This window comes from Octodon degus, unplaced genomic scaffold (genome assembly GCF_000260255.1).
Source record: "Octodon degus isolate 3935 unplaced genomic scaffold, OctDeg1.0 scaffold00146, whole genome shotgun sequence".
NCBI classification, from domain to species: Eukaryota; Metazoa; Chordata; class Mammalia; order Rodentia; family Octodontidae; genus Octodon; species Octodon degus.
The window spans coordinates 6,090,335-6,118,320 of record NW_004524722.1 but is presented as its reverse complement, the minus strand read 5'-3'; the positions used below and the strand labels follow the sequence as shown (position 1 = coordinate 6,118,320).

The window sequence follows — 27,986 nt, the reverse complement described above, 5'->3', positions numbered from 1 at the left end:
CAATAAATAAATACAATAAAATAAAAGTTGTAAAAGGCAAAGAAGAACAATTGGCATGAGGGAAATGTGAAAAAGAAGGGGGAAAATGTATGTATATTCATAGGATAGTTAAGGTGATTGTACTACTAATTTCTATTAGTTTTTTGAAGGTAACAGCTAATGATTGAAATGTTTCTTTCAGAAATTTTACATGTCTGTATCATGTAATCTGATCAACTCTATAAAGACAACAATGTGAAATATAAATATGATGTTCACTATTTATCATCTTTTTAATTGTGTATCATTTCTAATATCTTACCTATTATTTTTCTATTATCATTAAAATAAAAATAGACTTTGCTGTCAGCATTAAGAAACTTTTTAAATTAGTGAGTAAATTAATTAATTCCATTTAGGCATTCCCCAATGTATACATATTTCAAACAAATATAGTATATGTGAAAGATATCAAAATTCTGAACCTCAAGAATTATATGCTGTCTAAATGAATCAGGTACAAGTAAGAGAATAAAAACTTCATATTGGTAAAAACAGCAAAAGAACATAAATGAAAACAAAAAAGAAACCACTCACATGATTTCAATTAGGAATATTACTGAACATTTACAGAAAAAATACTAGTTTGTCACAATTATTTTTCAGAGAATTAAATTGAAACATTTCACTTGATGTCACAAAGACAAATAGAACATCTTTTCTAAGCTGAAGTTCCTTTGTATACCACTGACTGCCCAGAATCATGAAAAGATGGTAGAGTAATGGTTTGCACAAGATCCGAGAAAACAGAAAATCATAGGATAATGTGGACCATTGCTCCCACATGCCATTTTTGCACAGTACTTCATGAGATTTTGTATGAGATTCTCCCTTTTGTACAAACAGGCAATTCCTTCCACAACCACTGAAAGTAATGCACTTCTGTGAGGTATGATTTAGATAAAGACATTTCTGAGCCTCACTAGAAAGCAGGGCAGCCCAGAAGAAAGGAGTGACTTCTCACATCACCTGAATCTCAGAAGTACGCACTTCCTGCAAGTCTTACCTGCAACATGGTCCTTGCTGACCCCTGCAGCCGATGCTGCACATCTGAGATGAGCGCCCTCACAGACTGGGCCTCCTGGGCCAGCTCCTTTTCAGACTCAGCCAGGTCCCTCAGAACATCTTCCTCCTCTTTCTTCAGTTTTCTCAGGTGCTTTTCCTCCTCAGAGTCCAGGATGTTTCTCATTTTCCTAAACTCAGCCTGGACACCTTCTATCTCCCTCTGTATTTGCTTCTTCAGGGATAAGAAAGAGATAGGCACTCAGTCAGAAGGTGCTTTCCAGCCAGAAAAAAATCCCTCTTTTCACAGGGAGGCTCTCAGGGGAAGGCTGGTAGGCAGGAGCAACTCTTAGGGAAGCAGAGTGTTCCTATGATTATTTTCCCTTCCTGCAGTTAAAATTCATGACATTCAGACAACATTCTCAAGGCTCACCCTGACCCCAGTGGGACACCCACACCTCCCAGTTGATCACGACCCCACCCATCTCCCTGATTTACTCCTCATTCCTCTTATGCACTCCCTGCCAGAACTGGAATATGGAAGACAGACACAAGATTCATTGTCAAGTGTCTCAATAAAATCCTTCTCAAAAACCAGCAAGCCCAGCAGCATGGCATTTCTTAACTACTTTGCCTGCAGCCCATTCCCAAACACCTCCCTCCCAGCACCACACTCATTAGGGACAATTACTCTACAGACTGTATTCCATGAGGAAAAGCACACACAGGATTTATCAAATGATTTGGGGACTGCCCAAGGACCAGAGGATAAAGAGGGCACTTCCTCCCCCGGCCCCTGCTGGGTTACACCCCAAGGAGGTGTGATCTCCTGCCTTCCAAGAAGTTTGTTCTCTTTCAATGCGAGCTTTCCACTTCTCAATCTTTTTCTCATCCTTCATCAGCTTCTTCAGCACTCCACGCAGCTTCTCCTGTGAGAAGGGAATCACAGCAGAGTTGAGCCATGAGCTCCTCAGCACTCGGAGAGGGAATAAACGTGGATGAAATCTAGGTGATCTCATCCAAACCTCAGTTCACTAAAAATGAGCAAGAGGTGATGACAAAAACAGCAGAGAGGCGAAGAATGCCCTCTTTATGTCCCTAGGGAGTTTTTCTTTAAGTAGAAAGCCAAGTGCCCTTCACCTAGTGTAGACTGATTTTTTTCTGTCCAAGACAAACCTGAGTCTATATCAAAGGGAGAACTCGTGTCTGAATCAGTCTTATTTATTCTTTTGTGAAAATAGTTAATCAGAGCTTCTCTTGGGCACCAAATCTCCACTAATATACTACACTTCACATGAATTTTTGCTTCTGTCTAGGAACTTTTACTCTAAGTTTATTCTATTGCCATCAACTGATGTGTATAAAACTTACATTGGGCTAAGTAAGATAAGCAAAAAATGGACAGAAACCACAGACCTGTGTTTTTTGTTTTTTTTTTTTTAAAGGTCTTCATGGTCTCACTACTAGATCAGACTCTTAGTGATCCACCTGTTTACAGTCTACCAAGAGGTGGGATTACAGGAGGCCACCATCACACCCAATATCAATTTGAGCACCACCCCCCATTTTTTGTAACGTGAGTTCTGTGGTGGGAAACTAATAAACTGTAGTTCACAGGGAGGTTTTCCACCAGGTACTGTTTCTTAGTCTACCTTTCCATAACTCTGATCTCTTACCTGATATTCCTGTACAGCGTCCTCCATAATAACTATGTGGCGACTGTGATACTTCTGAGAATACTCACAAAGCCAGCAAATAACTCTCTCATTCTTCTTACAGAATAGCTGGAGTTTCTCACCATGGAGGTCACACAGATCTGACTTTGGAGTCGGTGTCACCTTGTTGAGCCTGTCCACTATGTTGGCCACATGTCGACTGGGCCTCAGGTTTTCAAACGGGAACAGGAGTCGACACACTGGGCATTGGACAAATCCTTCATATTCTGTGAACTCATAGCTTGAGGTGATGCAGTGTTTGCAGAAAATGTGGCCACAGTCGATGCTCATAGGTTCTGTCATGAGCTCCAGACAGATGGGGCACGTCACCTCCTCCTTGACATTCTCCAGGAATGAAGCCATAGAAGCCATTTTCTTCTCCCGTCTGTTCAGAATCACAGTGTTCTCTGGATCCTGTGGTTGGGGAAAACTGAAGTGGGGCACGGTAAGAAAGGTGAATGGTATAGAGGAAATAAGATCAGAAATATTTTTTGAAGCCAAAAAAGAAATGATAACTATAATGAAAGAATTACTAAGTGCTTCTAAAAAACACACTGATAAAAAAAAATAGAGGAGGGGGGGATCTGCCCCTTAGCTCAGTTCTTTAAGTGGCTGCTTCAACAAAGCAGTCAGGCTCAGGCTGCTGTGGTTTGATCCCCACAACTCAAGCCAGCCAAACTTGCCCTGAAGGTATTTGGAACAAAAAAAAATCCTTAAAAATTAGAGGAGGATAGAAAAAGGATGTAATCCTTGAATGAACAATATAAGAGAGAAATACAATACATGAAACAGATTCAAAAAGATACACAAGAAATTAAAACCTCAATCACAAGCTGGCAAAACCGCTTGAATGAAAGTAAAGATAGAGTTTCAGATCTTTATGAAACCATCCAGCTAGTGAAAAGGTAAAAAAAAAGATCTCTTAAAAACAACTAGGTTGTAGGAAAAAGTAATTCAACATCTGAAAGATGATACAAAGGTGAACAACATAAGACTAATAGGCATCAATGAGAAAAGAGTCAATAAAAATGATATAAAAAGAACATGGGCAGAAGTAATAGCAGAAAACTTCCCAAATATGGGGAAACAATCTGACACTCTGGTAAACGAGGCATATACAATACCAAATAACTTCAACCCAATTAAAAACGCACTGAGACATATAATAATCAAGATCCCAGAAATCCAGCACAAGAAATGTGTACTAAAAGCCACTAGAGAAAAGAAACAGATCACGTTCAAAAGAAAGACCATCAGAATAAAGATAGATTTCTCTTCAAAAACCATCTAGTCAAGAAGAGCACAGAGAAAATACTTCAAGTCCTTCAAGAAAGCAAATTCCAGCCCAGACTGCTATACCCTGCAAAACTCCCTTTCAAATTTGATGGAGAAGTGAAATACTCCCATGACAAAGAACAAGTAAAGAATTTCATTATGACAAAGTCAACCCTACACAGACTAATAAAAAAGATATTCAAGAGAGAGAGCAAGATGAGCACAACTCCACAAAAGAGAATAGAAAGAATCAAGCAAATACGGCGAACAATTAAACACAGGAGAAAAAGGAGTAAACAACAGCAGGTAAGCAACATGTCACTCATAAGTCAATACATCTCAATTATAACCATAAACATAAATGGACTCAGTTCACTAACTAAAAGAAATAGATGGGCAGAGTGGATTAGGAAACAAAAACCAACAATATGTTGTATAGAAGCAACACACAAAACTCATAAAGAAATTCTTATGCTGAAAGTCAAAGGATGAAAAACAATCCTTTGACTACATGCCCCAGCAACTCAGAAAAAAGCAGAGGTAGAAACATTCAAGAGGAAAAGGTAACACTAATAATATGTATCTGCCAAACATGGCAGCACCCAACTATATAAGATAAATCTTAATTGACATGAAATATTTAATATCCAATACCACAATCTTAATAGGAGACCTTAACATCACTTACCCACAAAAAATAGGTCAAGCAGACAAAAAATTAGCAAAGAAGAAACACTGAAGTAGAACTTTGAACAAATGGACTTAGTAGACATACAGAGTGTTCCGTCCAACCACTGCTGAATACACATTCTTTTCAGCTGCACACGGGGCATTTTCTAAAATAGACCACATATTAACCCATAGGTCATTTTTAAGTATATGGAAGACAACCAAAATTTCCCCATGTATATTATTTGAACACAGTGCAATGAAACTGGAAATAAATGACAAAAGGAACCAGAAAAATACATGGAATCCCATAAATACATGGAAATTAAAGAACACCCTCCTCAGGAACCAATTTACAGATGAAATTAAACAAGAAATTAAACAATATCCACAACAATGAAAATTCAAGCACAACTTATCAGAATTTATGGGATACAAAGAAAGCAGTGCTTAGAGAGAAATTTATCAATGTGAATTCACGCATTAGGAAAACAGAAAGGGAACAAATACATACACTAATGCTTCACCTCAAATGGCTAGCAAAAGAAGAGGAAATCAAACCCAAAGCCCAAAGACAGGAGATATTATAAAAATTAGAGACCAGATTAATACAATTGAGACAATCAAAACAATACAAAGAATTAATGAATCAAAAAGCTGGCTCTTTGAAATATTAAATAAAACTGATAAGCCCCTACCTAACTTCATCAAAAACAGGAAAGAATAATCATAAATTCAAGCAATGAGGAATGAAAAGGATAAAATTACCAAAAATCCTGTGGAAATTCAGAAGATCTTCAACAGCTATTTTGAGAATCTTTACTCTCACAGAACTGAAGACAGAGAAGAAATGGCCAGATTCCTACAAAGGTAAAAATTACCAAAACTGAATCAAGAAGATGTAAGAACTCTCAATAAACCAATAACAGTCAATCAAATTCAAAATGTAATAAACTATATACCGACAAAGAAAAGTCCAGGCCCTGATGGATTCATAGCTGAGTTCTACAAGAAATTTACAGGGGCCAGGGAGATGGTTCAGTGGAATAAGCACCTCTCTAGCAAGCACAAGGGCCTGATTTCAATCTATGGTTCTGAAAAAAAAATTTACAGAAGATATAATCCCAATACTCTCAAACTCTTCAATGAAATTGAAAAGGAAACAATTCTGCCAAAATCATTCCTAGGAATAAGTATTATACTGATTCCAAAACCAGAGAAGGGGCTGGGGAGATGGCTCAGTGGAATAAGTGCTTCCCTGGCAAGCGCAAGGGCCTGAGTTCAATCCCTGGTTCCGCCAAAAAAAAAAAAAAAAAAAGAAATGGAGATATTTAGGAACACATAGACAGAGGTGCTGGAAAGTCACTGCTTCAGGATGGGCAAAGACAAAGATACTCCAAGCCAAAACCAGAGAAAGATGCAACCAAAAAAGATAACTACAGCCCAATGTCCCCATGAACATACATGCAAAAATCCTCAATAAACTCCAAGCAAATAGAATACAGCAAATCATTAAGAACATTATACACCTTGACCTAGGATTCATCCCAGGGATGCAAAGATGGCTCAATATTTGCAAATCTACAAATGTAATACATTATTTCAATAGAGCCAAATCCAAAAGCCACATGATCATCTCAATTGATGTAGAAAAGGCTTTCAACAAAGTCCAACACTCATTCATGTTCAAAGTCCTATAGAAAATTGGAATAGAAGGCCTCCAACTCAATCTGATGAAAGCCATCTATAACAATGCAACTGCAAATATAATCCTATATGGGAAAAAAACTGAAATATTTTGCTCTCAGATGAGGTACAGGACAAGGATGTCCTCTACCACCACTCCTATTCAATATAATTCTGGAATCATTAGCTAGAGCCATTAGACAAGAGAGAGAGAGACAAAAGGAATAAGAATAGGTAAAGAAGGGGCCGAGGAGATGTCTCAGTGGAATAAGAGCTTGCATGGCAAGCACAGGGGCCTGAGTTCAATGCACTGCTCTGCAAATAAATAAATAAATAAATAAATAAATAAATAAATAAATAAATTTTTAGAAAGAATAGGTAAAGAAGAACTTAAATTATCATTTGCAGATGACATGATGCTCTACCTAGAAGACCCAGAATATGCCACCAAGAAGCTACTAGAATTAATACACAAATTCAGTAGCATAGCAGGATACAATCAATATGCAAAAGTCAATAACATTTCTCTACACAGATAACAAATACACTGAAAGAGAAATTAGAGAAACAATACCTTTTACAATTGCACTTTGGAAAATGAAATATATAGGAATTAATCTAACTAAAGAAGTAAAAGATCTACTGAATGAAAATTACAGTACTTGGAAAAAAGATATCATACAGGATTTCAGAAAATGGAAAGATATTCCCTGCTCATGGGTAAAAAGAACCAACATTGAAGATGGCCATACTCCCAAAAATTTTATATAGATTAAATGTAATCCCTATCAAAATACCAACAACATACATCACAAACCTAGAGAAGTCATTCCTAAAATTTATTTGGAACCAGAAAAAACCTGGAATAGCAAAGGCAATCCTGGGCAACAAAGGAAAGGCAGAAGACATTACAATTCCTGACTTGAAATTATACTACAAAGCTACTGTAATAAAATCAGCATGGTAATGGAAAAAAAATAGACCTGAGGATCAATGGAATAGATTACAAAATGCAGATGCAACCACAAACACACTCAGCCATCTTATCTTTAATAAAGGAGCCAAACATGCTTACTGGAAGAAAGATAGCCTCTTTAACAAATGGTGATGGAAAAAACTGTCTCTCTACATGCTGAAAACTAAACCTTGACCCAGGTCTATCATCATGCACTAAGATAAAGTCAAAATGGATTAAAGATCTAAATATTAAAACCAAAACACTAAGTCTCCTGGAAGAGAAAGTAGATGGAAATCTTGAAGACATAGATGTAAGCTAACAGTTCATGAACAGAAATGAAACTCCATGGGAAATACCTGAAAGAAGCAACAAGTGGGACCTCCTGTTATTGAGAAGTTTTTGCACATCAAAATAAATTACCAACAGAGGGCAGACGATATAGCTCAGTGGATTAAAGCACCTGTAAATAGGTGCAGGGGCCAGGGCTTTGATCCCTGGGCCTGCCATGTGGGCCCCACTCCCAGGGCTGGCTGAGACAGCAATCGAGACTGGGCGTGGTGGCATACACCTGTAATCCCAGCTCTTGCAAGGCTGTAAACAGGAGGATCATGAGAAGTCCATCTAGTACTGAGACCTTGAACACCCTGCAGAACCTTTAATAAAAAAATAAATAAATAGATAAATAAATAAAATTATCAATAGAGTGAAAAGTCAGCTGACAAATTTGGAAAAAAATCTTAATTTATAAGCACTCAGACAAAGGTTTGTTCTCTAGAATTTGTAAAGAACTAAAAAAATTAGAGCCCAAAAATTTAAAGACCCAGTCCAAAAATGGGCATCCAAGATGAACACATGCTTCTCAGAGGAAGAAATACAAGAAGCTAATAAATACATGAAAAAATGCTTCACATCACTAGTCATTCATAAAATTCACATTAAAACTACTCTGAGATACCATCTCACCCCAGAAAAAATGTCTATCATAAAGAAATCAACCAACAACAAATGTTGGAGAGGCTGCGGGGGGTAAGAGGAGCCCTTCTCCACTGCTGGTGGGAATGTAGACTGGTGCAACCATTATGGAAATTAGTGTGGAGATTCCTCAAAAAACTTGGACTGGAAATCCTATTCAATCCCTCTATCCTCCTTCTGGGAATTTTCCCAAAAGAACTGAAAACATCCTGACCTAGCGATGTATGTGCACCTATGTATATGGCAGCACAATTTGTGATAGTCAAATCTTGGAAGCAACCAAAATGCCTTATCACATGAGGAATGGATGAAAAAGATGTGGTATTTTTTTCCTCACTCTTCAGAAAATTTTATTTCAAGATAAAGCATAACTTCCATCCACATCATGGTCCCAATGTGTGGGGAAAAAAAAGGTGTTTTGCCTCATTTTACCCTTCAAAAGAGGCACGGTGGTGTAAATGCCTTTAAAATGCCTCTGCATGGTCTCAAAAATGACAGTACAATGACTGAAAATGCTTTCCCATTTTCATGCGAGGTATGGTTTATTAGGAAACCTCTGTAACAACTTATTCATTTTCTTGGGAAGTAAACTTCCAGACTCTCCCAAGGTCTCCTGGCTTGATCTCATCTTTCGGGCTTCCTGAGGCCTTGAAGAGCAATCAAAAAAGTCTTGGATGTCTTTTTTGCACGCACTGTCATGGAATTCATTCTGCTTCCAGGAAGTCATCATCACCAATATATCTGTGATAAATGTTGCCTCACCCTTCTCACGGCGCCATTCTCCAACTTTATTAGCTAGGATGAGAGGTTTATTGGGCTTCATTGTAGGCTTCCGCGAGTTCATTAGCTGCACTAGGTATCCCCGTAGGCTGGGCGCTGCCATTGCACACTGCACTCCCAGCACCCCAAGATGTATTTTTATATAATAGAGTATTACTTAGCTATAAAGAATGATAAACTTGAAACCTGCATTTATAAGTGGATTTTACTTGAAGAGATACACATAAGTGAAATAAACAAGACCCACATGGTTAAATATCATATTGTCTCCCTAGTGCAAGAACTCAAAAGAAGAAATAAAAATTAAAATGACTAACACAGTCAAATGGAAAGTGAGAATTTAAGGATTAAACAAGGAAGAGAGTGAAAGGAGAAAAGATAAAAAATATGGCAGAGGCACAACCATACAGTTATATATACAAGATGGTTAAGGCAGTGGTCCTAAGACTCTGCATCAGGATTCTGAAGATAGCAGTTGATGGGTAGGGTTCTCACCCTGACTGATTATATATGCTCATGTCTCTGAACTGAGCAACTGAACTGGGGATAGTGGTGTGTAATACAAAAACCATGCCTGAAATACCTGTCATTTTGGTCTTCCAAATGCGTGCTCCTTCTACTATCATATCAATTGTTGCTGTATTCTCTTTTAAATAAATATTTGTAAAGAAAAAAGGTAATACAAGTAAACAAGAGACAAAAAAAGAAGTCATAGGATTGTCCTGCTACAATGTTGTATATGGTTTGCTTTCTAAATTTCTGTGTAAAAAGGTGTAATTGTTTTTTTCACATTCTATAGGGATTTAAAGTTTAGAATATCCATGATTTTTGGAAAATAGCAGTTCCATGTTTTCTCTAAGGCATTTGATATTCAGACAGATTGTGATGTTAAGCTCAACTGGCTCTGTTACAGGATAACAATATCATTAAGCTTATCTTCTGGATGTTTAACAACTAAAGTGTGCAGACTAAAAATTAGAGAAAAAGAAAGGCTACAAGGATAGCCACACTTTTGGCCATAGCCCTTCAAGGTCAGGGAGGACTCAGGACATAAGAGAATCTGTTCTGTGACATCTTGTAACTTAGTGGTGCCCAAATTTTCTGATCAAAATGATTATGTGGCAGTTGAAGAAAGTGATCAATGATGTATAGTGTGCCTAAGGAGAGTCACCTAGAGAGAAAAAATCCTCTCAGAGTTTCGCAGAGAACAAATTGGTCAAGCAATGGCCATGACTCATCCAGATGGCTGACACTTACAAAAGATCAACAAGGTGCTGTACATGGTTTCAAAGTAAATCCTGGGGGGATTTGACTGACCTTGCCAGATACAAAAGTTACAGTTTTACTTATATGGGTCTTGCATTAAATTGGTCTTAACCGTCCAGCAGAAAAGTATAACCAGAAAGCCTAATAAGTGATGCCATATTAACATGCTGAGCTGTAAAAGGCTCATTTGCTTTTTTTTCAGAACTGGGGATTGAACTCAGACCCTTGCACTTGCCAGGCAAGTGCTTATTCTACTGAGCCATCTCCTCAGCTCCTACTGTAAAAGGCTCAAGTCAACAACTTCAGGAATTTGCCAGTTCTGCTGATAACCTACTAGTATCATGGACTACTGGAATGTACTGGGCTATTTCACTGAATTCAAGTGCCTACAATCTTTGAACTGGCATCAAGTATGAAAAGGTCCTTTAATGAGTTCTCCAAATAAAACTTCTCTAACAACAACAGAACACTCATCTCTGACAAAACAAAACAAAAAAGGGGGATACAAATGAAGGACCATTTTGCAGTGAAAAAATATATTTATGTATATACAAAATACAATATATACACAGCTACCTTCTATTAGTTCAATGAGAAGAAAGGTCTGCACTAATATTGCCTAGACAAGATATCATGTCTGCATCTGGTCCTCTGAATAATTACTATGAAAACAAGAATATGCAATGTACTAATCATTGTAATTGTCTTGCTAGCCTCTTTTGAAACTGTTTCATTGCTATTTTCTTCTCACTAAAATGAATAAAAATTAAAAAAAAAAAAGAATTGAGTTTGTGAGCCAAGATACCACTGTGTGCTGTCATGACCTTCAGCTGGAATTAACCCATTCTTTTTCTCCTGTGTTTAAGTGTTTGCCTTGTTTGGTGGGTTCTTTCCATTCTCATTCATGGAGTTGTGGTCATTTTGCTCCCTCTCAGAAACATCTTCTAGTAGTCTGTAGGCTTGGCTTTGTCATCATGAAATTCTTTAGTTGTTCTTTGTCATGGAAGTATTTCATTTCTCCATTATACTTGAAAGAGAGTTTTGCAGGGTATATCAGTCTGGGTTGCAATTTGGTTTTTTTGCAAGACTTGAAGTACTTTGCTCCATGCTCTACTTGCCTTCATAGTTTGTGAAGAGAAATCTGCTGTTCTTCTGATGGGTTTTCCATTAAATGTGATCTGTTTCTTTTCTTTAGCACTTTTTAGTGTACTGTTCCTGTGCTGAATTTCTGGGATCTTGATTATTATATGTCTGGATGTGGTTTTAATTGGGTTGATGTTATTTGGAGTTCTATATGCTTCAGCTACCTGAATGTCAGATAGTTTCCCCATATTTGGGAAGTCTTCTGCTCTTCCTGCCATCCATATTGTTTTTATATCATTTGTATTGACTCCTTCCTTCTCATTGATGCCCATTAGTCTCATGTTATTCATCTTTTCATCATCTTTCAGGTATTAAATTATTTTTTCCTGCATCCTAGTTGTTTTTAAGAGATCTTTTCTTACTTTTTCACTAGCTGCAATGCTGCCTTTAAGGTCTGAAAGTCTATTCTCCCTTTCATTCAAACGGTTTTGCTGGCTTGTGATTGAGGTTTTAAATTCCTGTATATCACTTTGGATCTGCTTCATGCATTCTATTTCTTTCCTATATTGCTCATTCAAGGATTCCATAATTTTTATATTCAGCTCTATTTTTATCAGTGTCTTTAGAAGCACTTAGTACTTCTTTCATTATAGTTATTATTTCTTTTTTTACTTCAGAAACTATTTCCAGTCTGATTTCCTATATACCTTTCTGCACTTGTTTCTTTACTTCAGACACTACTATTTCAGACATTTCAGGTGTGTGATTTTCAATTTCTTCTATGCTAGTGTCTTCTGCATTTGTTCTAGGTGGGCTCAGGGCCTGAGACTGCAATTTGTTCCTTCTCTTTGCCATTTTCTACAGCGCTGTCTTCTGACCTTTGGTGTAGAGCTTAGAGTTATTACCTTAGCACCATGTCCAGATCTACCAAGTTCAAACTCCTCTAACTGGGTGTAGCTTGGGTCGGGTTGCTGTGCTCCACTTTTTCCTGCTGCAGCCCTTGGAGTTGAATGCTCTGTGCCACTCTGGCAAGATGTTCTTTTCCTGAATCAGCTGGGTGGGTCTTCCTCTAGTCTCTTTGTAGGGAGTTCTAGTTCAGGCTCCATGCTGGGCCTGGGTTCTGAGTCAAATTGCGGTCCAGTGGACACTAGGTGGTCTTACTCACATGCTCAGTGACTTTTAAAATGCCAATAAAGCCACTCTGCAAGGAGCAGCAAGCTTTGGGTATCACATGAGCAGGACAGGGAGGAGAAAATGTGTCCTCTCTCAGGTGACACAAACCCTTAGGGCCTCTTCTTTAAAGGAAACAGAAGTTCTTCCTGGCATTCGTCAGTGGAAGTGTTCTACCTCCTGACAAACACTTTGTGTAGAGTCAGCTCAAACAAATCACAACAATGAAAAGCACACCACTGTCACTTTGCAAAAAAAAAGAGCCCTGGGATCTGACACTTAAGGGAGACAGGGCTACCTGCCCTGGAGGTCAGTGTCTTACACACTTAACCAAGGTGAAATCACAGATGCAGGCACCAAGGAGGAGAGGGGACTGCTGTGGTGTGGCTCTCAGCAGGAGAAGGAGCCCACCCTCAGCAGAGGAAGCCCTCCCTGCTTACACCTCTTTCCTCCAGGGCCTCAGCCTCTGAAGCAGAAAGCAGAAAGCTGGACCTTTCCCTGCCCCAGAAAGGCTTCACACCTCCAAGGAAACATACCCAAGCAAATGCAGCTTTTCTTTTCAATTGTTTGGAGCTCTGTCCACCACGAAATGCTGATTACAGGTTTGGAAATCTGTGGAGAATTCTGGAGTCCCTGCTGAGGAGGAAACAGGTCAGCAGCTTGGGTCCTATTTATTCACTGAGGGAACCTGGTTGGAAATGAAAGTGAAAGAGTTGGGGCAGGTAAGCCTGGGCGAGGCTAAGCAGGTAGAGACAGGATGATTAATTGGAATCCATTGAGGAAGCCTGGCTGTAATCCCATGTGATACTGGGGGGAGTTTGGCAAAGAAAGCTTCCCCACATTGTATTTTCCTGTTTTAAATTATTGTCTGTCCCCTGAACTTTAATCTAATTAGTATAACATTGAAATATGTTTGGTAGACATTTCATTGTACTCTCAGTATCTTTTGCTCTGTATCATTGTATTTTGTTAGTCAGATATGATTATTTATTTATTTATTTTGTATTTAGGACAGGATTCTACAAGGTCTCATTGAGTAGATCGGACTCGTAGTGAGCCTCCTGTTTACAGCCTCCCAAGTACTGGGATTACAGTCTCTCCACCATGCCTAGTCTCATTGGCCATCTCAGTGTCCTCTGGGGGTGGGGATGGCACAGCAGGTCCTGGGATTCAACTCCTGGCCCCTGCATCTGCCTAAGCAGGTGCTTGAATCTACTGAGCTATTTGGCCAGCCCTAAATTTGTAACTTTTAGCATGTCTTAATTATACAATTTGGTCGTGTGAGTTTTTTTATTCAGAAATGCTTTTAGTACATAATGATTACATTCGTTGTCAGTAGTTGGTACTTCTGCATAACACACTTTGTTTCTTCTCCTTCTCTTCCCTTCCCTTCCATCTTCACAAATCAGTGCTGCCCTGGAACACTGATCATAAGTGCACTGATCTTGCTGGCTATCCCAGCTCCCAACTCCTCTGTCTTCCTCCCCTTTCCCATCTCCTTCCCCTTCATTTGTTTTTCACAAAGGATCTCAAACTTATCATTGCACTTTTTGTGCCACATTTATATTCACCCTACAAAGCATTAAAAGGTAGCAGAGGAGCCTGTTCAGGAAATACCTTCCATGGGATGCTCTTGCTTATGGTCTGTCAGCTGCACTTTATTTTTTGGGTGGTAGACACTGTCACATATAGCTTGGTGATTTAGAAATATTATAGACCGTTAGACAGAGGTGGGCCCTGGGCTGATTGATGCAGAAGACAACTGTGGCTAGAGACTCATTCCCTGAAGGCCAGGCTTGAAGACTACGTGGAAGGGCTACACCCACATACTCCAATAGGGAAGAACAGCAGGGATTGATATTCTAAGTCACCTTGAATGGAAGACCAGAACCTCCTTAACCTGCATCTTCCAGGAAGTTCTTGTTCTTCTAGTGTGTGCTTGCCATATGGCAAGCTTCTCCATTTCATGCCCATTTATTAAATATTACCGAAGTAACTAACAATCCTTTTTATCAGAGAAAAAAATCACTAAGTACAATGATATAGAATTTCAAACAAGATAGATGGAAATTAACAATGGTTAATACATTGCATATTGTTATCTTCAAATTAATTGCCCAAATTCCAAGATATAGATGTGCAAAATTTATCAAAGAATATAAGATAAAACCATTCCTTTCTATTAATTAATTTAAAAAAATTCTACTGTAATTATGTTAGCTCTCCTTTTGTTGCTGTTTGGTACTGTGGATTGAACTCCAGACTGCACTTGCCTGCTCAGCTATATCCCTGGCACTTACTGGTGGTGGTGGTGGTGGTGGTGGTGGTGGTGTGTGTGTGTGTGTGTGTGTGTGTGTTTGTATTTGTTTACTTCTTTTCCTCATTTCCCCATTCAAGTTTTTCTTTCCTTTAAGCAGTTTCTTTTCCTTTCACAATATCTGTTGTTCATTTTGGACATTGTGTACTCTTTCAATTTCTTCCACAATGGGATAATATGATCTTCCCACATGCAACTCTAATTTATTTCACCTGTAAGTATTGTGCCTAAAGCCAGAGTTTGCTCAGGGGCTTAAAACTTTTCCTGGTAAGCTGAAGGTCCTGAGTTCAATTCCCAGAACCAAAGGAAAAATGCGTGGTAGCTAGTTGCATGAATTTATTGATGAAAACCTCAAGTTTATGCTTCTTTACATATAATTAGCACCATATTGGATAAGAATACTTCTAGTTTGAAGTCTTTAATTTGAGAAGCTAATATCTAAGATTATTCCAATTTCTCAGGACGTTTTCACTCTTTGGGTGATTTTGTTGTGATGTACAAGATCTCTTCAATAGGAGTTACCTTTGTTGATCCTTTGAGGTATTTTCTGGGAAGCATTGTTTTTTCATGAATTATCTACCCACCAAAGTCTTCAAGAAATCTACCTACTATCTCTTTCAGTAGATTTAATGTTTCCTCTACCTGCATGTCTGAGTTCTTATCCCATTTTCAAAAGATCCATCTCCCTGTTTTCTATTATGAGATTCTGGTGTTCACCTCTAGATGAATAAGAAGCATCGCAATGGAAGTGACCTACTGGACTGCTAACTCATGCTGCAGAGAACATGCCTAGGCACAGTCTTCAGTGTGCCGAAAGCTGGGCGCAAACTTTTCCTCACCTTTCTCACTGACAGAGAAGGAGGCTGAGGGGCTGGGGAGATGGCTCAGTAGAATAAGTGCTTCCCCGGCAAGCGCAAGGGTCTGAGTTCAATCTCCAGTTCTGCCAAAAAAAAAAAAAAAATAGAAGGAGGCTGTAACACTGTGTTGTTCACCCAGTAATAGTCTTTCTTAATATGAAGCAGACATTTCCTTGGGCATCTGGAAGCACTGAATTTAGATTCTCTCCTGAGCAAATGAGACAAAGGAAGAAAAGGATGACACAGAATTTGTACAGCCTACAGTGAATGAAGCCGTCCACATGAAAGGCTAGGAAAGCGGGAAATCAGGAAAAATGGAACAGGCAGGAGAGGCACACCTTGGCTGGGAAGAGGCAGAGGAGGGAACAAGGTTCAAGAGTTTTGTCTACATATCAGAGGCTCTGATCATCCCCCAGGAAGGAAAAATAAGGAACCTTTAAAAGAAAAAGAACAGTGAGAGAATTCATAGCTGAGAACCTGGCCGTGTGGCACACTGTAGAATTCAGAGTATGAGGCTCAGAGTCCAGAAAATCTCCAACAGGAGCCAGAGGAACAGCCATAAAAAGGCCAAAGTCCAAGGATCAGAGGTATCAGACACCGTAAAAGCACTGTACTTAAGTTTCTCCTGCGGCCCTATGACCCACGTGCTACATTATAGGTGATAACTTGGGACACTGAAGTAAAGGGGGTTTTGAAGTATGTTTCACCCTCAGTGCCAGTGGTGCTTCTTCCGGTAATGTGGCCCTGAGTCAGATCTTAAGGCTTGGATGCTTCTATGCATTTGCATGGCTCCAATGGAAATGTGCAGAAACGGTGAAATTTAGGTCATTGCTTGGAGTCAGAATCATGCAAGCTGTTGAAAAACTAAAAGGTAGGTGAGGGACATGATAAAACACTGTGTGTGAAGTTCCAAGAGGATTCAGAAAGACCTTACTACAATAGGGTTGGGAGGAATGCCACTCAGGAGACTTAAACAGAGTATAGTGCATTTGTAGAAAAACAGTGTGTGGGGGGTGGGGAAGGAAAAGTGTGGATCTCAATATAGGATGAATACGGTAGAAATACATGGAAGACAGGGATCTTATGGAACTATAATTCCTTTTAACCCAGTAGTATTGGCCATCTATTAGCTTTGAAAGGTCAAAAAGGCACCAGGTTTAATGGAGGAGAAGGAGTTATATCAATATCCAGTTGTTCTCCCGTTGAAGGAAGGCAAAGATACTGTGAATGGCTAGTGAATTGGTGAATGTGGATAAAGGATTGCTCCTCAGTGGTACAATTAAGGCCCAGCAGATACTCTTTTTCTCTACTTTCCTGTGTCCACACTGAACACTGCTCTATCTTCCCCATGACCTCCTGTCTTCACCAGAGTCCCCAGCACCACACTTGACCTTCCTTTCTTCAACACTCTTCTCCCTCTTGGCTGCTGTTAGTCCCTGAACACAGTCCTACTCTATGATAGATAAGTACTCTTCCACATAGCATATTTTCAACCCTTTCAAAATTTAATCCAGCCAAAGTCTCCCTCACTTTTTAAGGTATTCAGGCTGGACTTGAACTTGCAGTCACTCTGTCTTGGCCTCCTGGGAATCTAAGAAGGGATGGATGATCATGCCCTCTTAGCTCTACTCATCTTGATGAGATTGCAGAATCCGTTTCAGGTCACGGGCTTGGACATCATCTTCTGTCCCTTTGAGCATGTTCTTGTTTTTTCACAGTCAATGACATACTCCTAGGGAGGAAAGAACTCCAGATCTCATAGGGGCGTCTTTCAAATACCACTCACTTATATCATTTCATTTTATTTTCACACACAAAATCTCCTCCTTGGTGATCCAGGAAAGGGACAAGACAAACCTCTGGAACTGACATCAAAAGAAACAGATTTGTGGGCCAGTGAGATAGTTCAGTGGACTAAAGCGCCTGATTATGCAAGCTTGGGCAAGAGTAGGGGACTGAGGTTTGATACCCAGCACCATATGCAGCACTAGCTCCACCCCCTGGGCGGGCTTAGCCCTATAGAATCCATGCACAGTGAGACTTGCCGATGATCCCAGCACTGGGGAGGCTGAAAGCAGGAGGACCAGCACGAATCCAAGCTGTATGGTGGGACCCTGTAACAACCAAGTACACTTAAAAAATAAATAAATAAATAAACAAATCTGCCTTCTCAACCATTTGGAGGGATTTTGGGAGGATCTTAATCAGTTCAAAGCAGAGTCTTCCAGGTGAAGGATTTTAATTTCTATATTTGCTACAGGTTCTTGCTACACAGAACAGACTCACAATGATTCTCCTGTTTCAGTCTCCATAGTGTGGTGTACCTGGAACTGCATGTGGTACTGAGGATGGAATCCTGGTCCTTGTACTTGCTGGACAGGCGCTTGGACCACTGAGCTATCTCCCTGACCCTTTTTGAAGGAATTTAAAATAACCCCCTCCCCACCTGAAATTCAAACATCATCATATGTGGAAGAGTTCCTGCTATTAGTGTTGGCTCCTGAGAATCCAGTCAGTAAGTGCATTTGCAGCATCCTGCTCTGACAGGTCTGCGCTTAGCATAGAACCCAACCTAGAGGAGCCTCAGAAGCCCACAGCTCCATGTCTACAGAAAAGGCCTCAGATACCACCTGAGCTTTCTTTTCTTTCTTTTTTTTTTTTTCCAGAACCGGAGATTGAACTCAGGACTTTGCTTGCCAGGCAAGTGCTTATTCTATAGAGCCATGTATTGGGCCCCACTACCTGAGTTTTCAAGATTTATATTTTCTCTGGAAAAAATGACAAATAGTTGGCAAAAGAACACCAAACTTATTGCTCTGAATTCGAGAATCTGGAAAAGCTCCATGCTGCCAGCAGGCACGCAGTTGTACACAGCAGGATGAGGCTTTTCACAGTGCTTCTGAACAGGGTGGCTAAGCTGCACCAACTGTGTGCACTTGGGGCACAGATCTGTTTCACAGGCTCAAGTGTGACTTCAGGCATGATGTCTAAGATTTTTAGTGGAAAATATATATGCATTGCTGTATGCAGGGTTGATTGCAATGTAAAATTCTTGCTACTTGTTTAAAAAGATACATTCCATCTATCATAAAGACTACTGAACCCAAAGCCTAGAGCTCCAAGGAGGTTTACACTGTATACCTGAAGAGCCCAAGCACTGTATCCTTCATAGGACCACTCTTCCTACCCTGACTCCACATAGCTCCAGTGCTTCCCAGACCAGTGGTGTCCTGCTGCTCTATTCTCAGTAGCACTAAAATAACTCAACTCTGGTCAGTGACAAGGAGCGTCCACAATGATCTCACATACAACCTTCCAATCCTTGGCATCACACACGTACCTTTCTATGGTGTCCTTCACATCCTAGAGAGAAAGAAGCAAACATGAGTTTACAAACTGTGGATGTGCCTCACTAGCAAAGTCCTGTCATTTTTCACAAGCCTTAATATGCTGAGAATGGAGATTTTCCTGCTGTGAAAGAGAAAAAAGTAGGGTAAGACTCAATCTTCCCATCCCATGGCTGCCTGTGAGATGCCTTATATAATACATGATTGCTTCACTATGTTACAGATGCCTACAATGATTCACTATTATTTTTTAGGTATCAACGAACTTTGCAGAATCAGAGATGAACACATACATGGTTTTTGATGAAGGGAGAAGTGAACAAGTCTTTCAACAAGTGCTTCTTCTCATTTTACATGCTAACTAATTCTATTTTTACTTAGTTTTGCCAGTTAAATGCAGTTTAGTATACTCAATATTGAAGAAGCTATTAGGATGAAAAATAGAATGTGTGATATTCACAACCAAACACGACTCCTTGTCTCTCATAATCCATTGTCCTAAATTATATCACGTGAGGGCTGGTGTCTAGCATAATACCTTAGTCACTTTTAGAAGTAGAAGAGACTGAGGCAGAATTAAATTTATTTTATTTTAATTTTTTTGGCAGAATCCGGGATTGAACTCAAGCCCTTACACTTGCCAGGGAAGCACTTATTCCACTGAGCCATCTCCCTGTCCCTGGCAGAATTCAATTTAGTTTAGCCCCTGCCTGAAGTATTTACATAGAAGCAGCCTTGCCTAAATTACCCCATTCCTCACTCCTTCCCCTGCTCTGTCAGAATTTCACAAACATATAGGAGATAAGGTGTGACAAGACCTATTTCGTGCAAAAAGATACAGACTACTTGCCCATGCTTAGCCATAAATCCCTCTGCCTGAGACCCCCCCCCCGACCTATAGGATACAGGGGCACCACATTCCTGCAGTGACCCTGAACCTACATGATATAGGGAGCACTACCTTCCTGCCCAGTTGCCAAAGCAACAAAGAAACTATAAAAGCAGGTACAGAACAAAGAAGTGGACCTTTGTGTCTTCCCAGATGAGGTGGGGAGCTCAAGGTTACTGCCTAACTAATAAAAAGTTCTGTAATTCCTTTTAATTTAGTCTCCTATAGGCAGTATATTCAATCCCAGTTGTGACCTTAATATTCATCCTGAATTCCAGGCTGCCTTACCCAGAATACCCTATACTCTTCATGGTCTTTTCTCTCTCTCTCTCTCTCTCTCTCTCTCTCTCTCTCTCTCTCTCTCTCTCTCTTTTTCGCAGAACTAGGGATTGAACTCAGCTCTTGAACTTGCACTTGCCAGCAAAGCGCTTATTCCACTGAGCCATCTTCCGGGCCCTCTTCATGGTCTTTGGCCACATATTCATTTATCATTGTACATATACTTTTCTTTGCAGAGAAATATGAGGATGCACTTGGTGTTCTTCAGTGTGGACTTCCTGCTGCTTGTAAAAGTTATTAGCAAGAAATAAGGCAAGAGCTGTGTCCACCACACTTACACATGCACATATACACGTACATACACAGTTTTACTCTTCATAAGAGCACTCATAATGTTCAGAACATAAACCAGCAAATTATGTTTAAAAGTAAAAAGGTCTATTGTGCAAAGTTTAACTATAGCACCTGCTGACTTAGACCTCACAGTTATGTTTAGGGGTGGCTCGCCATCTCTCTTAAAATTCACAAAATGCACAAGGAGGAAATATGACTCTCTTGTTAATAGCTTTACAGAAAGAAGGACCCTTCCTTTAAGTTTTACCAAAAGGTTTCCAGCCTGTATGGCGCCCTCTGTGTTAGATCAGGCAGCCACCTTAAAATCCACCTGTGTTGCTGCTCCAATCACAGGTGCTAGACAGAGTCACTAAACTAGGATTAAGGGGCACACACTTCTGGATGTGCCAATGGCTCACACATAGCAGCAGCAGAGGTGCACGGAGCCCATCATAACCTTGATTCTCTGCATGATGTTCATTTCAAACTGAGTTTGGATGAGAACAGAATTAAATTCAGTGCTTAGCTTCAGTGTTGACCTCATTGGGTTGTTTTCCATCCAGCTCAGTTTGGGGCCTGAAGTATGAAAAGCATTGAGTGTGTGAACCAAGGCACCACTGTATACTTTCTTGACTTTCACCTGGAATTACCACATTCAGTCTTCCTTCAAAGTCTCTCTTTAGTGTCGTAGAATTTAAAAAGAAAAAAAAGCGAGGGTAAGTATATAAGTGGATCACACTCCGAGCAAGGTAGCTGGAGTAGAAAGCTTCTGAGTACCAGATGGCTCTGGGGACCCGTGATTGTAAATGCGAGGATTCTATCTTGGCCTTGAAATTTACCAAGGACTAGCAAAGGAGTCCAAAGCTCTGTATGGACATGTGTGCCAGGGAAGAGCTGACGCAAACATGCTTTCAGAATCCCCCATTTCAGAGATATACAAAGCATAATCATAGAGAAACTGGATGTTCCATGTGGAGGGAATTCACCAAATATTAGACATGATCACCTGGCAAATTACTGATGACAGATCGTGTCCTAGCAGCTCGCCATCAATATGAAAAGAAACATGATGCCAAACAGAGGCCAAGCACGGTTTAAACAGGATGACGGACTTGGATTCAACTTCATAGTCATATCAATTAAGTAATCAAAAAGATCAAATATGACAAGCCCTGGAGAAATGCACCTGCAGTTACAAAACTAAATGCAAGAAAAAAAGTGTTATCCTAGAATTCGAGCCTAAAAATACAATATTTTAGCTGAAGCCAAAAGAATATGAAAGAAATATGGGTTAAAAAAGACACAAATGTGTTAGGTAGAACAAAGTACAGTAATAAATAACCTGTTCATATACATGAATATCTTCAATGATTTTGAAAATTCCAGTACAGCTACTGTACTGGGAGGTGCTATGTTTTGGGTAGAGAATCTTCCCTAAAAACAAGCAGAAATTCTCGCTGGCAGTCATCACTGGAAGTATTCTACCTACCAGCCAAATGTCTGTGTGGAGTCAACCCGAACACATCATGACACAGAGATGCTCCCGATCATCAGTTGGCACAGAAAAGGGCCCTCGGGTTCTGACTCTGTCCCAGGGCACAGGACTACTTCCCCTGCAGGTCAGTGTCCTACACACTTAGCAGAGGTGAAATCACAGGTGTAGACAGAAAGGGGTGAAGAGGACTGCCATAAGGTGGCCCTCAGTTGGACAAGGAGCCCACCCCCAGGAGAGGGAACCCTTCCAGTGTACACCCCACTCCTGCAGGGTTTCAGCCTCTGCAGCAGGAAGTAGTAAGATGGGCCTCACCCCACCCCAAAAAGTGTCAAACCCTGGAAGAATTGACCCAAGCAAATGCAGCCTTTTCTTCTACAGTATTCAGAGCTCTGCCAAGAATTGCTTAACATGTCTTTGAAAACCTGTGGAGAAGTCACAAGGGCAACCAAAAATGTTAACAGGTGAGCGGCCAGAGTCTGATGTACTCAGTGAGGGAGCCTGGCAGGAAATGAAAGTGAAGGGTTTGGGAGGGCCAGGCTGGTTGGGAACAGGCAGAGATGCTGCTGCAACCAATGGGACGCCCCTGTGGAAGGCTGGCTGTGAGCCAGGGTGATCATGGCAGGCCCACCTGGCAAAGAAGCAGTCTTTCCCCCATTGCCTTTCCTTGTTTCATTCTATTCTTAATTCCCTGTGCTCTGATCAAATTAGTACAGCTTTGAAATATGTTTAATAACATACTTCACTGGGATATTATTCCGAGTTAATATCTTTTGTTCTGCATTGGTGTATTTTATTACCCAGATATGATTATTTAAAATTGTAATTATTAAGGTGTCTTAATTGTACAAGTTAGCGTTGTGAAATTTTCGTATTAGTAAATTTTTTAATACATTCTGATTACATTCATTGAGAGGGAGCTGGCACATTTGCACAACAAACTTTGTTTTATTCTCCTCTTTCCACCCCTGCCATCTTCCATAAATTAGTGCTGCCCTGGAACACTGCCATAAATGCAGTGATCTTACTGGGTATCCCAGGTCCTAACCTTGCTGGGTATCCCGGGTCGTAACCTCCGCCCTCATTCTCTGCTTCATGACCTTCCCCTTCATCTCCTTTTTGCAACGGATCTCAGAGATTATAATTTTACTTTTTGTGTCACATTTCACTTTAACCTTACAAGTACTAAAAGCTAGGAGAGGTGCCACTTATGGAAATTCCTTGCCTGGGCTGCTCTTGCTTCTCTTCTGTCAGCTGCGTTTTGTTTTTGGCTGGCAGATACCATCATACATACTGTGGCTATTTAGAAATATAGTAAGCAGTTGACACAGATGAGCCCTACACTGACTGATGCAGAAGGCAACTGGGGCTAGAGACACATTCACTGAAGGCCAGGCTTGAAGACAATGTGGAAGGGCTACAGCCACGTATTCCCCAAGGTAAGGACATCAGGGATTGATATTCTCAATCACCCTAGGTGGAGGACCAAAACCTCTCTACCTAACCTTTCCAGGCAAGTCCATGTTCTTGCAATATATACTTGCTATGTGACTTGCTTCTCCATTTGATCTTCTTTTACTGAATATTACCTAAGCAAATAATCTTTATTTTTGATCAGAGAGAAAACCAGTAAGTACAATGATACAGAAGTTCAAAACAAGAGTTAGAAATTAACAATGGTTGACAGATTGCATATTGTTATCTTCAAATTAGTTGCTCTAGTGACAAGATATAGATGTACCATATTGATCAAACATTGTAAGGAAAAACCATTCTTTTCTATGAACTGATAGAAATTAGTAGGGTAATTATGTTAGCTATCTTTTTGTTTGTTTGTTTTTGGTACTGAAACTTGAACTCAAGATTTTGCACTTGGCAGGCAGGATGTGGCTCTTGAGCCATATCACTGGCCCTGACCTATCGTGTGTGTGTATGTATGTGTATATTTTTTTAAATCTCTTCCTTTTTTCACCTTTCACCCATCAGTTTTTAATTCTGAGCACTTTATTTCCCTTTCATAATATCTATTGTAGATTTGCTGTACACTTTGGACATTGTGTTTACTCTTTCAGTTTCTTCCACTAAGGAAACAATATGATCTTTGCACATGCAACTCTAATTTATTTCACCTTTAAGTAGGGTGTCTAAGGCTAGAGAGATAGCTCAGTGGTTTAAGAGACTCGCTGGCAAGGTGAAGGTCCTGACTTCAATCCCAAGTACCAAAAAACCAAAAAAAAGAAAAGAAAACAAAACATTGTGCTGTACAGTTGCATCCATATAGCTATGAAAACCTCAATCTTGTGCTTCTTTATACAGGAGTAGTGCTTCACTGGATGAAAATACTTCTAGATAGATGTCTTTTGTGTGAGGAACTGTTGGCTAAGATTTTGTCCCTAATTTGAGAAGATTATTTCTCACTTTCTTGGTGATTTGTTTTGATGTGCAAAATCTTTTCAATCACATGAGATCCCAATTGTTGATTCTTTGAAGTATTTTTCTTGCAAATTGCTTATTTTTCATGTATTCTCTGAGTACCCAAGTCTTGAAGAAACCTATCTGTTAGGTTTCTACCTCTTCAAGTAGATTTAATGTTTTCTTCTACCTGCATTTCTTAGTTCCTGGCCCATTTGCAATATGTCTATCTTTCTATTTTCTATGATATGCTCTGGTTTTCACCCTTGGATGAATAAGAAGCATAATGGGGGAAGTGACCTACTCTACCGCTCAGGGCTCCTGCTGCAAAGAGAACAGCCTAGGCACAGTCTTCAGTGAACAAAAAGTTGGTTGCAAACTTTCCCTCACCTTTCTCACTGGCAGAGAAGGAGGCAGTAAAGACTAGAAACAGCAGTTATTGTGGTCTTTCTTAACAGGAATCAGTCATTTCCTTAAGAATATGGAAGGCAATGAATTAAGATTCTCTCTTGCACAGATGAGACATGGGGAAGAAAACAGCACCACAGAATTCATACAGACTACAGTGAGTGAAGATATGCACATGGAAGGCCAGGAAAGCAGGCAAATCAAATAAAATGCAGCAGGTATTTCTCAGAGGCAGGAGACACCTTCACCAGAGGCAGAGCAGGGAAGAGGGAGAGGGGGTAACAAAGTTCAAGGGTTTGGCCACATAATGTCACAGGCTTTGAACATCCCCTAGACTGAGAAATAAGAAACCCTTCCCATAAAAGAGTAGAGAGAGAGAGAGGGAAAGGGAGAGGGAGAGGGAGAGGGAGAGAGCAAGAGCGAGAGCGAGAGCGAGAGAGAGAGAGAGAGAGAATTAGAAAATTCATGGATGAGAAACCCATGATGTGTCACACTGCAAAATACAGAGTATGAGGCTCAGAGTCTAGAAAATCTCCAACAGGACCTCCAAGAAAAGCCAGGCAAATGGTCAAGGCCCAAAGATCAGAGCTCTCAGACACTGCATGAGGATTATATTCAGATTTCTCCTGCAAGCCTGTGACCCAGTAGCCACATTAAAATTAATAACTTGGAACACTGAAGGTAAAATGGGTTTTGAAATAGTTTCATCAGATATTGTGTTGGTAGCCCTTCTTCAGGACTGTGGACAATTATTTCCATGTCTTAAAAACTAGGTGCTTCCATGTGATTTGTAAGGCTACAGTAGACAAGCTGCAGAAACAGGAACATTTTGATTGTTGCTTGGAGAGAGTTTCACAAAAGCTGTGGAAAAATCACAAGGTGGATGAAGGACATGATGAAACACCATGTGTGATGTTCCAAGAAGATTCTGGCAAGACCTAATGAAAATAGGACTGGGAGGAACTACATACAGCAGTCTTAGGAGAGCAGTGCCTTTGCAGAAACACACTGTGCATGTGTTGGAGAAGAAGAACTATGGATCTCAACACCTGAGAAATAAGGTATGCAATACATGGAAGACAGGGAAGCTTATGAAGCTATAATTCCTTTTTGATCTAGAGTGGCATAGAACATCCACTAGCTTTGAAAGGTCAAAAAATCATCATAATAAGTGTACGTGAAGGAGTCACATCAATATCCATTTTCTCTCCAGTCTAGGGAAGGCAAATGAACTGCAATTGGCCAGTGAATTGGTCAATAGGGATGAATGATCATTCCCCAATAATATAACCACAGCCCCAGCAGATACTCATTTTCCCTCCTCTCCTGTGTTGGCACTGGACACAGCTCTCTTTCCCCATGGCCTCCTGTCTTCTCTAGACTCTCCCAGCCACACTCTTCATGTAGCTTTCTTCACCACAATCTGCTCCCAATTCACCATTTTTAGTGATTTAACCCAAAGCTGCTGTATGCTAGGTAAGTGCTCCTCCACAGAGCATATTTCCAACCCTTTGAAATGAACTGAGACAGAGTCTTTCTGACTTGCAAAGCTGTTCAGCCTGGACTTGAACTCATAGTCTCTCTGCATTGGCCTCCTGAGTAGCTGGCTTTCTGTGTATGCATAGATCATCACAACCTCTTAGCTCTACTCACTCTGATGAAATTGAAGAAATCCTTTCAAATTAAGAGCTTGGAACACCATCCTCCACCTCTTGCAGCAAGCTCTTGGTTCCTTCACAGTCAATAACTTACTCCCAGGGAAGAAAAAAGTCAGCTCCACATCTCATAGCTGGGTGTTTTTCAAATGTCACCCACATCTTTTATTTCATCTCATTTTTACACTAGAACTCTCCTCCATGGTGATGCAGGGAAGGGACAAGGCAAACCCTGGACCCTGATGTCATGAGAAAATACCTGCCTTCTCAATCATTTCGGTGATCTTTGGAGGATCTTAACTGGTCAGAAGCAGAGTTTTAAATGCTTAAGGATTTTAAAAGAAATCCTTTCCTTGCCTAAACTTAGCACATCATAATGTGTGGAAGAGTTCCTGCCGTGAGTGTTGGCTCCTGAGAATGGTGTCGGTAAGTGGATTTGCAGCATCCAGCTCTTAGGGGTCTGGGCTCATAGTGTTGTGCTTCACGTTATTCTCTCTTCTTACACATAACACTTCACTCCTAGGCATGGCACACGTACCTTTCTATGGTGTCCTTCATACCCTGAAGAGAAAGAAGGCAATGTGACTAACAAATTGTGTACTTCCCTCACTTACAAAGTTTTATCACTTTCAGAAGACCTAATATCCTGAGACTGAACATTCATCCAGTGTGAAAGACAAAATAGTAAAAATCAGACTCAATCCACCCATCCCATATTGTTATGAAGCAATTAAAATAATAAATGGTTTTTTACTTCTTTTACAAATGCCTACAATGATTCAGTATTCTTTTCAAAGTATAAAAAGGTTTGCAGAATCAAAGATAAACAAATAATAATTCCAGAAAATGTCAACATGGTTTTTTCTGAGAGGACAAGTAAACAGTGCTTCAACAAGTATCACGTCTCATTTTACATGTTAACTAATTGTATTTTTAGTACGTTTTGCCAGTTGAATGCACTTTAATATATTCAATACTGAAGAAACCATATTGATAAACAAACAGGATGTGTAATATTCAATACCAAACATGATACCTCTCTCTCACAATTCACTGCCTTAAAATTCATAGTAGTCACACCAGATTCTAGGCTCCATCAGTCCAGTTTAGCCCATCTACTTCATGATTTTTAGCCATTTGTTCATTTTAGCATTGTAGATACACTTTTCTTTGCAGAGAAATATGGTGAGGCACTTGCTGTGCTTCACCTCAGACTTCACCTCCTTGTAAAAGTTGTCAGCAAAAACAAAGGCAAGCGCTGGCCCACATATGCACGCAGACTCTTGCTCTTCATATACTACACTCATTGTTCATAGCATAAGCCAAGCACATCATGTCTAGAGGTAAGAAAAAACATGTTTTGTCACAGGAAGCTATAACTA

At 40.0% G+C, this 27,986-nt stretch overlaps 2 protein-coding genes and 1 pseudogene across 7 annotated transcripts in view; all 3 read right to left on the bottom strand.

Moving 5' to 3' along the window:
- The window catches only part of LOC101571138 (tripartite motif-containing protein 5-like), an 87,976-nt gene extending 86,675 nt beyond the window's left edge, over window positions 1-1,301 (bottom strand). The window contains exon 1 of the mRNA XM_023702063.1: window positions 1,046-1,301. Coding sequence (XP_023557831.1) covers window positions 1,046-1,228 — 183 coding nt within the window. The 5' untranslated portion in view covers window positions 1,229-1,301. The remainder of the gene's footprint in view (window positions 1-1,045) is intronic.
- LOC101570739 (tripartite motif-containing protein 5-like) overlaps window positions 1-27,986 on the bottom strand; it is a 158,614-nt gene that overhangs the window by 54,268 nt on the left and 76,360 nt on the right. For 3 of the 6 annotated variants that reach the window (XR_002818232.1, XR_002818231.1, XR_002818233.1), the window contains one exon: window positions 16,562-16,642. The exons of 1 other annotated variant lie outside the window; for it this stretch is intronic. Coding sequence is in view for 1 of the 5 variants with exons in the window: in XM_023702121.1 (XP_023557889.1) it covers window positions 16,563-16,642 (80 nt within the window). In the remaining 4 variants the exon portion in view is untranslated. Of the gene's footprint in view, window positions 1-16,480; window positions 16,643-27,986 lie in introns of those variants that run through there. 2 more of the 6 variants (XM_023702121.1, XM_023702125.1) reach the window with 2 other exon arrangements.
- On the bottom strand, window positions 8,781-9,199 carry LOC101581600 (annotated as a pseudogene).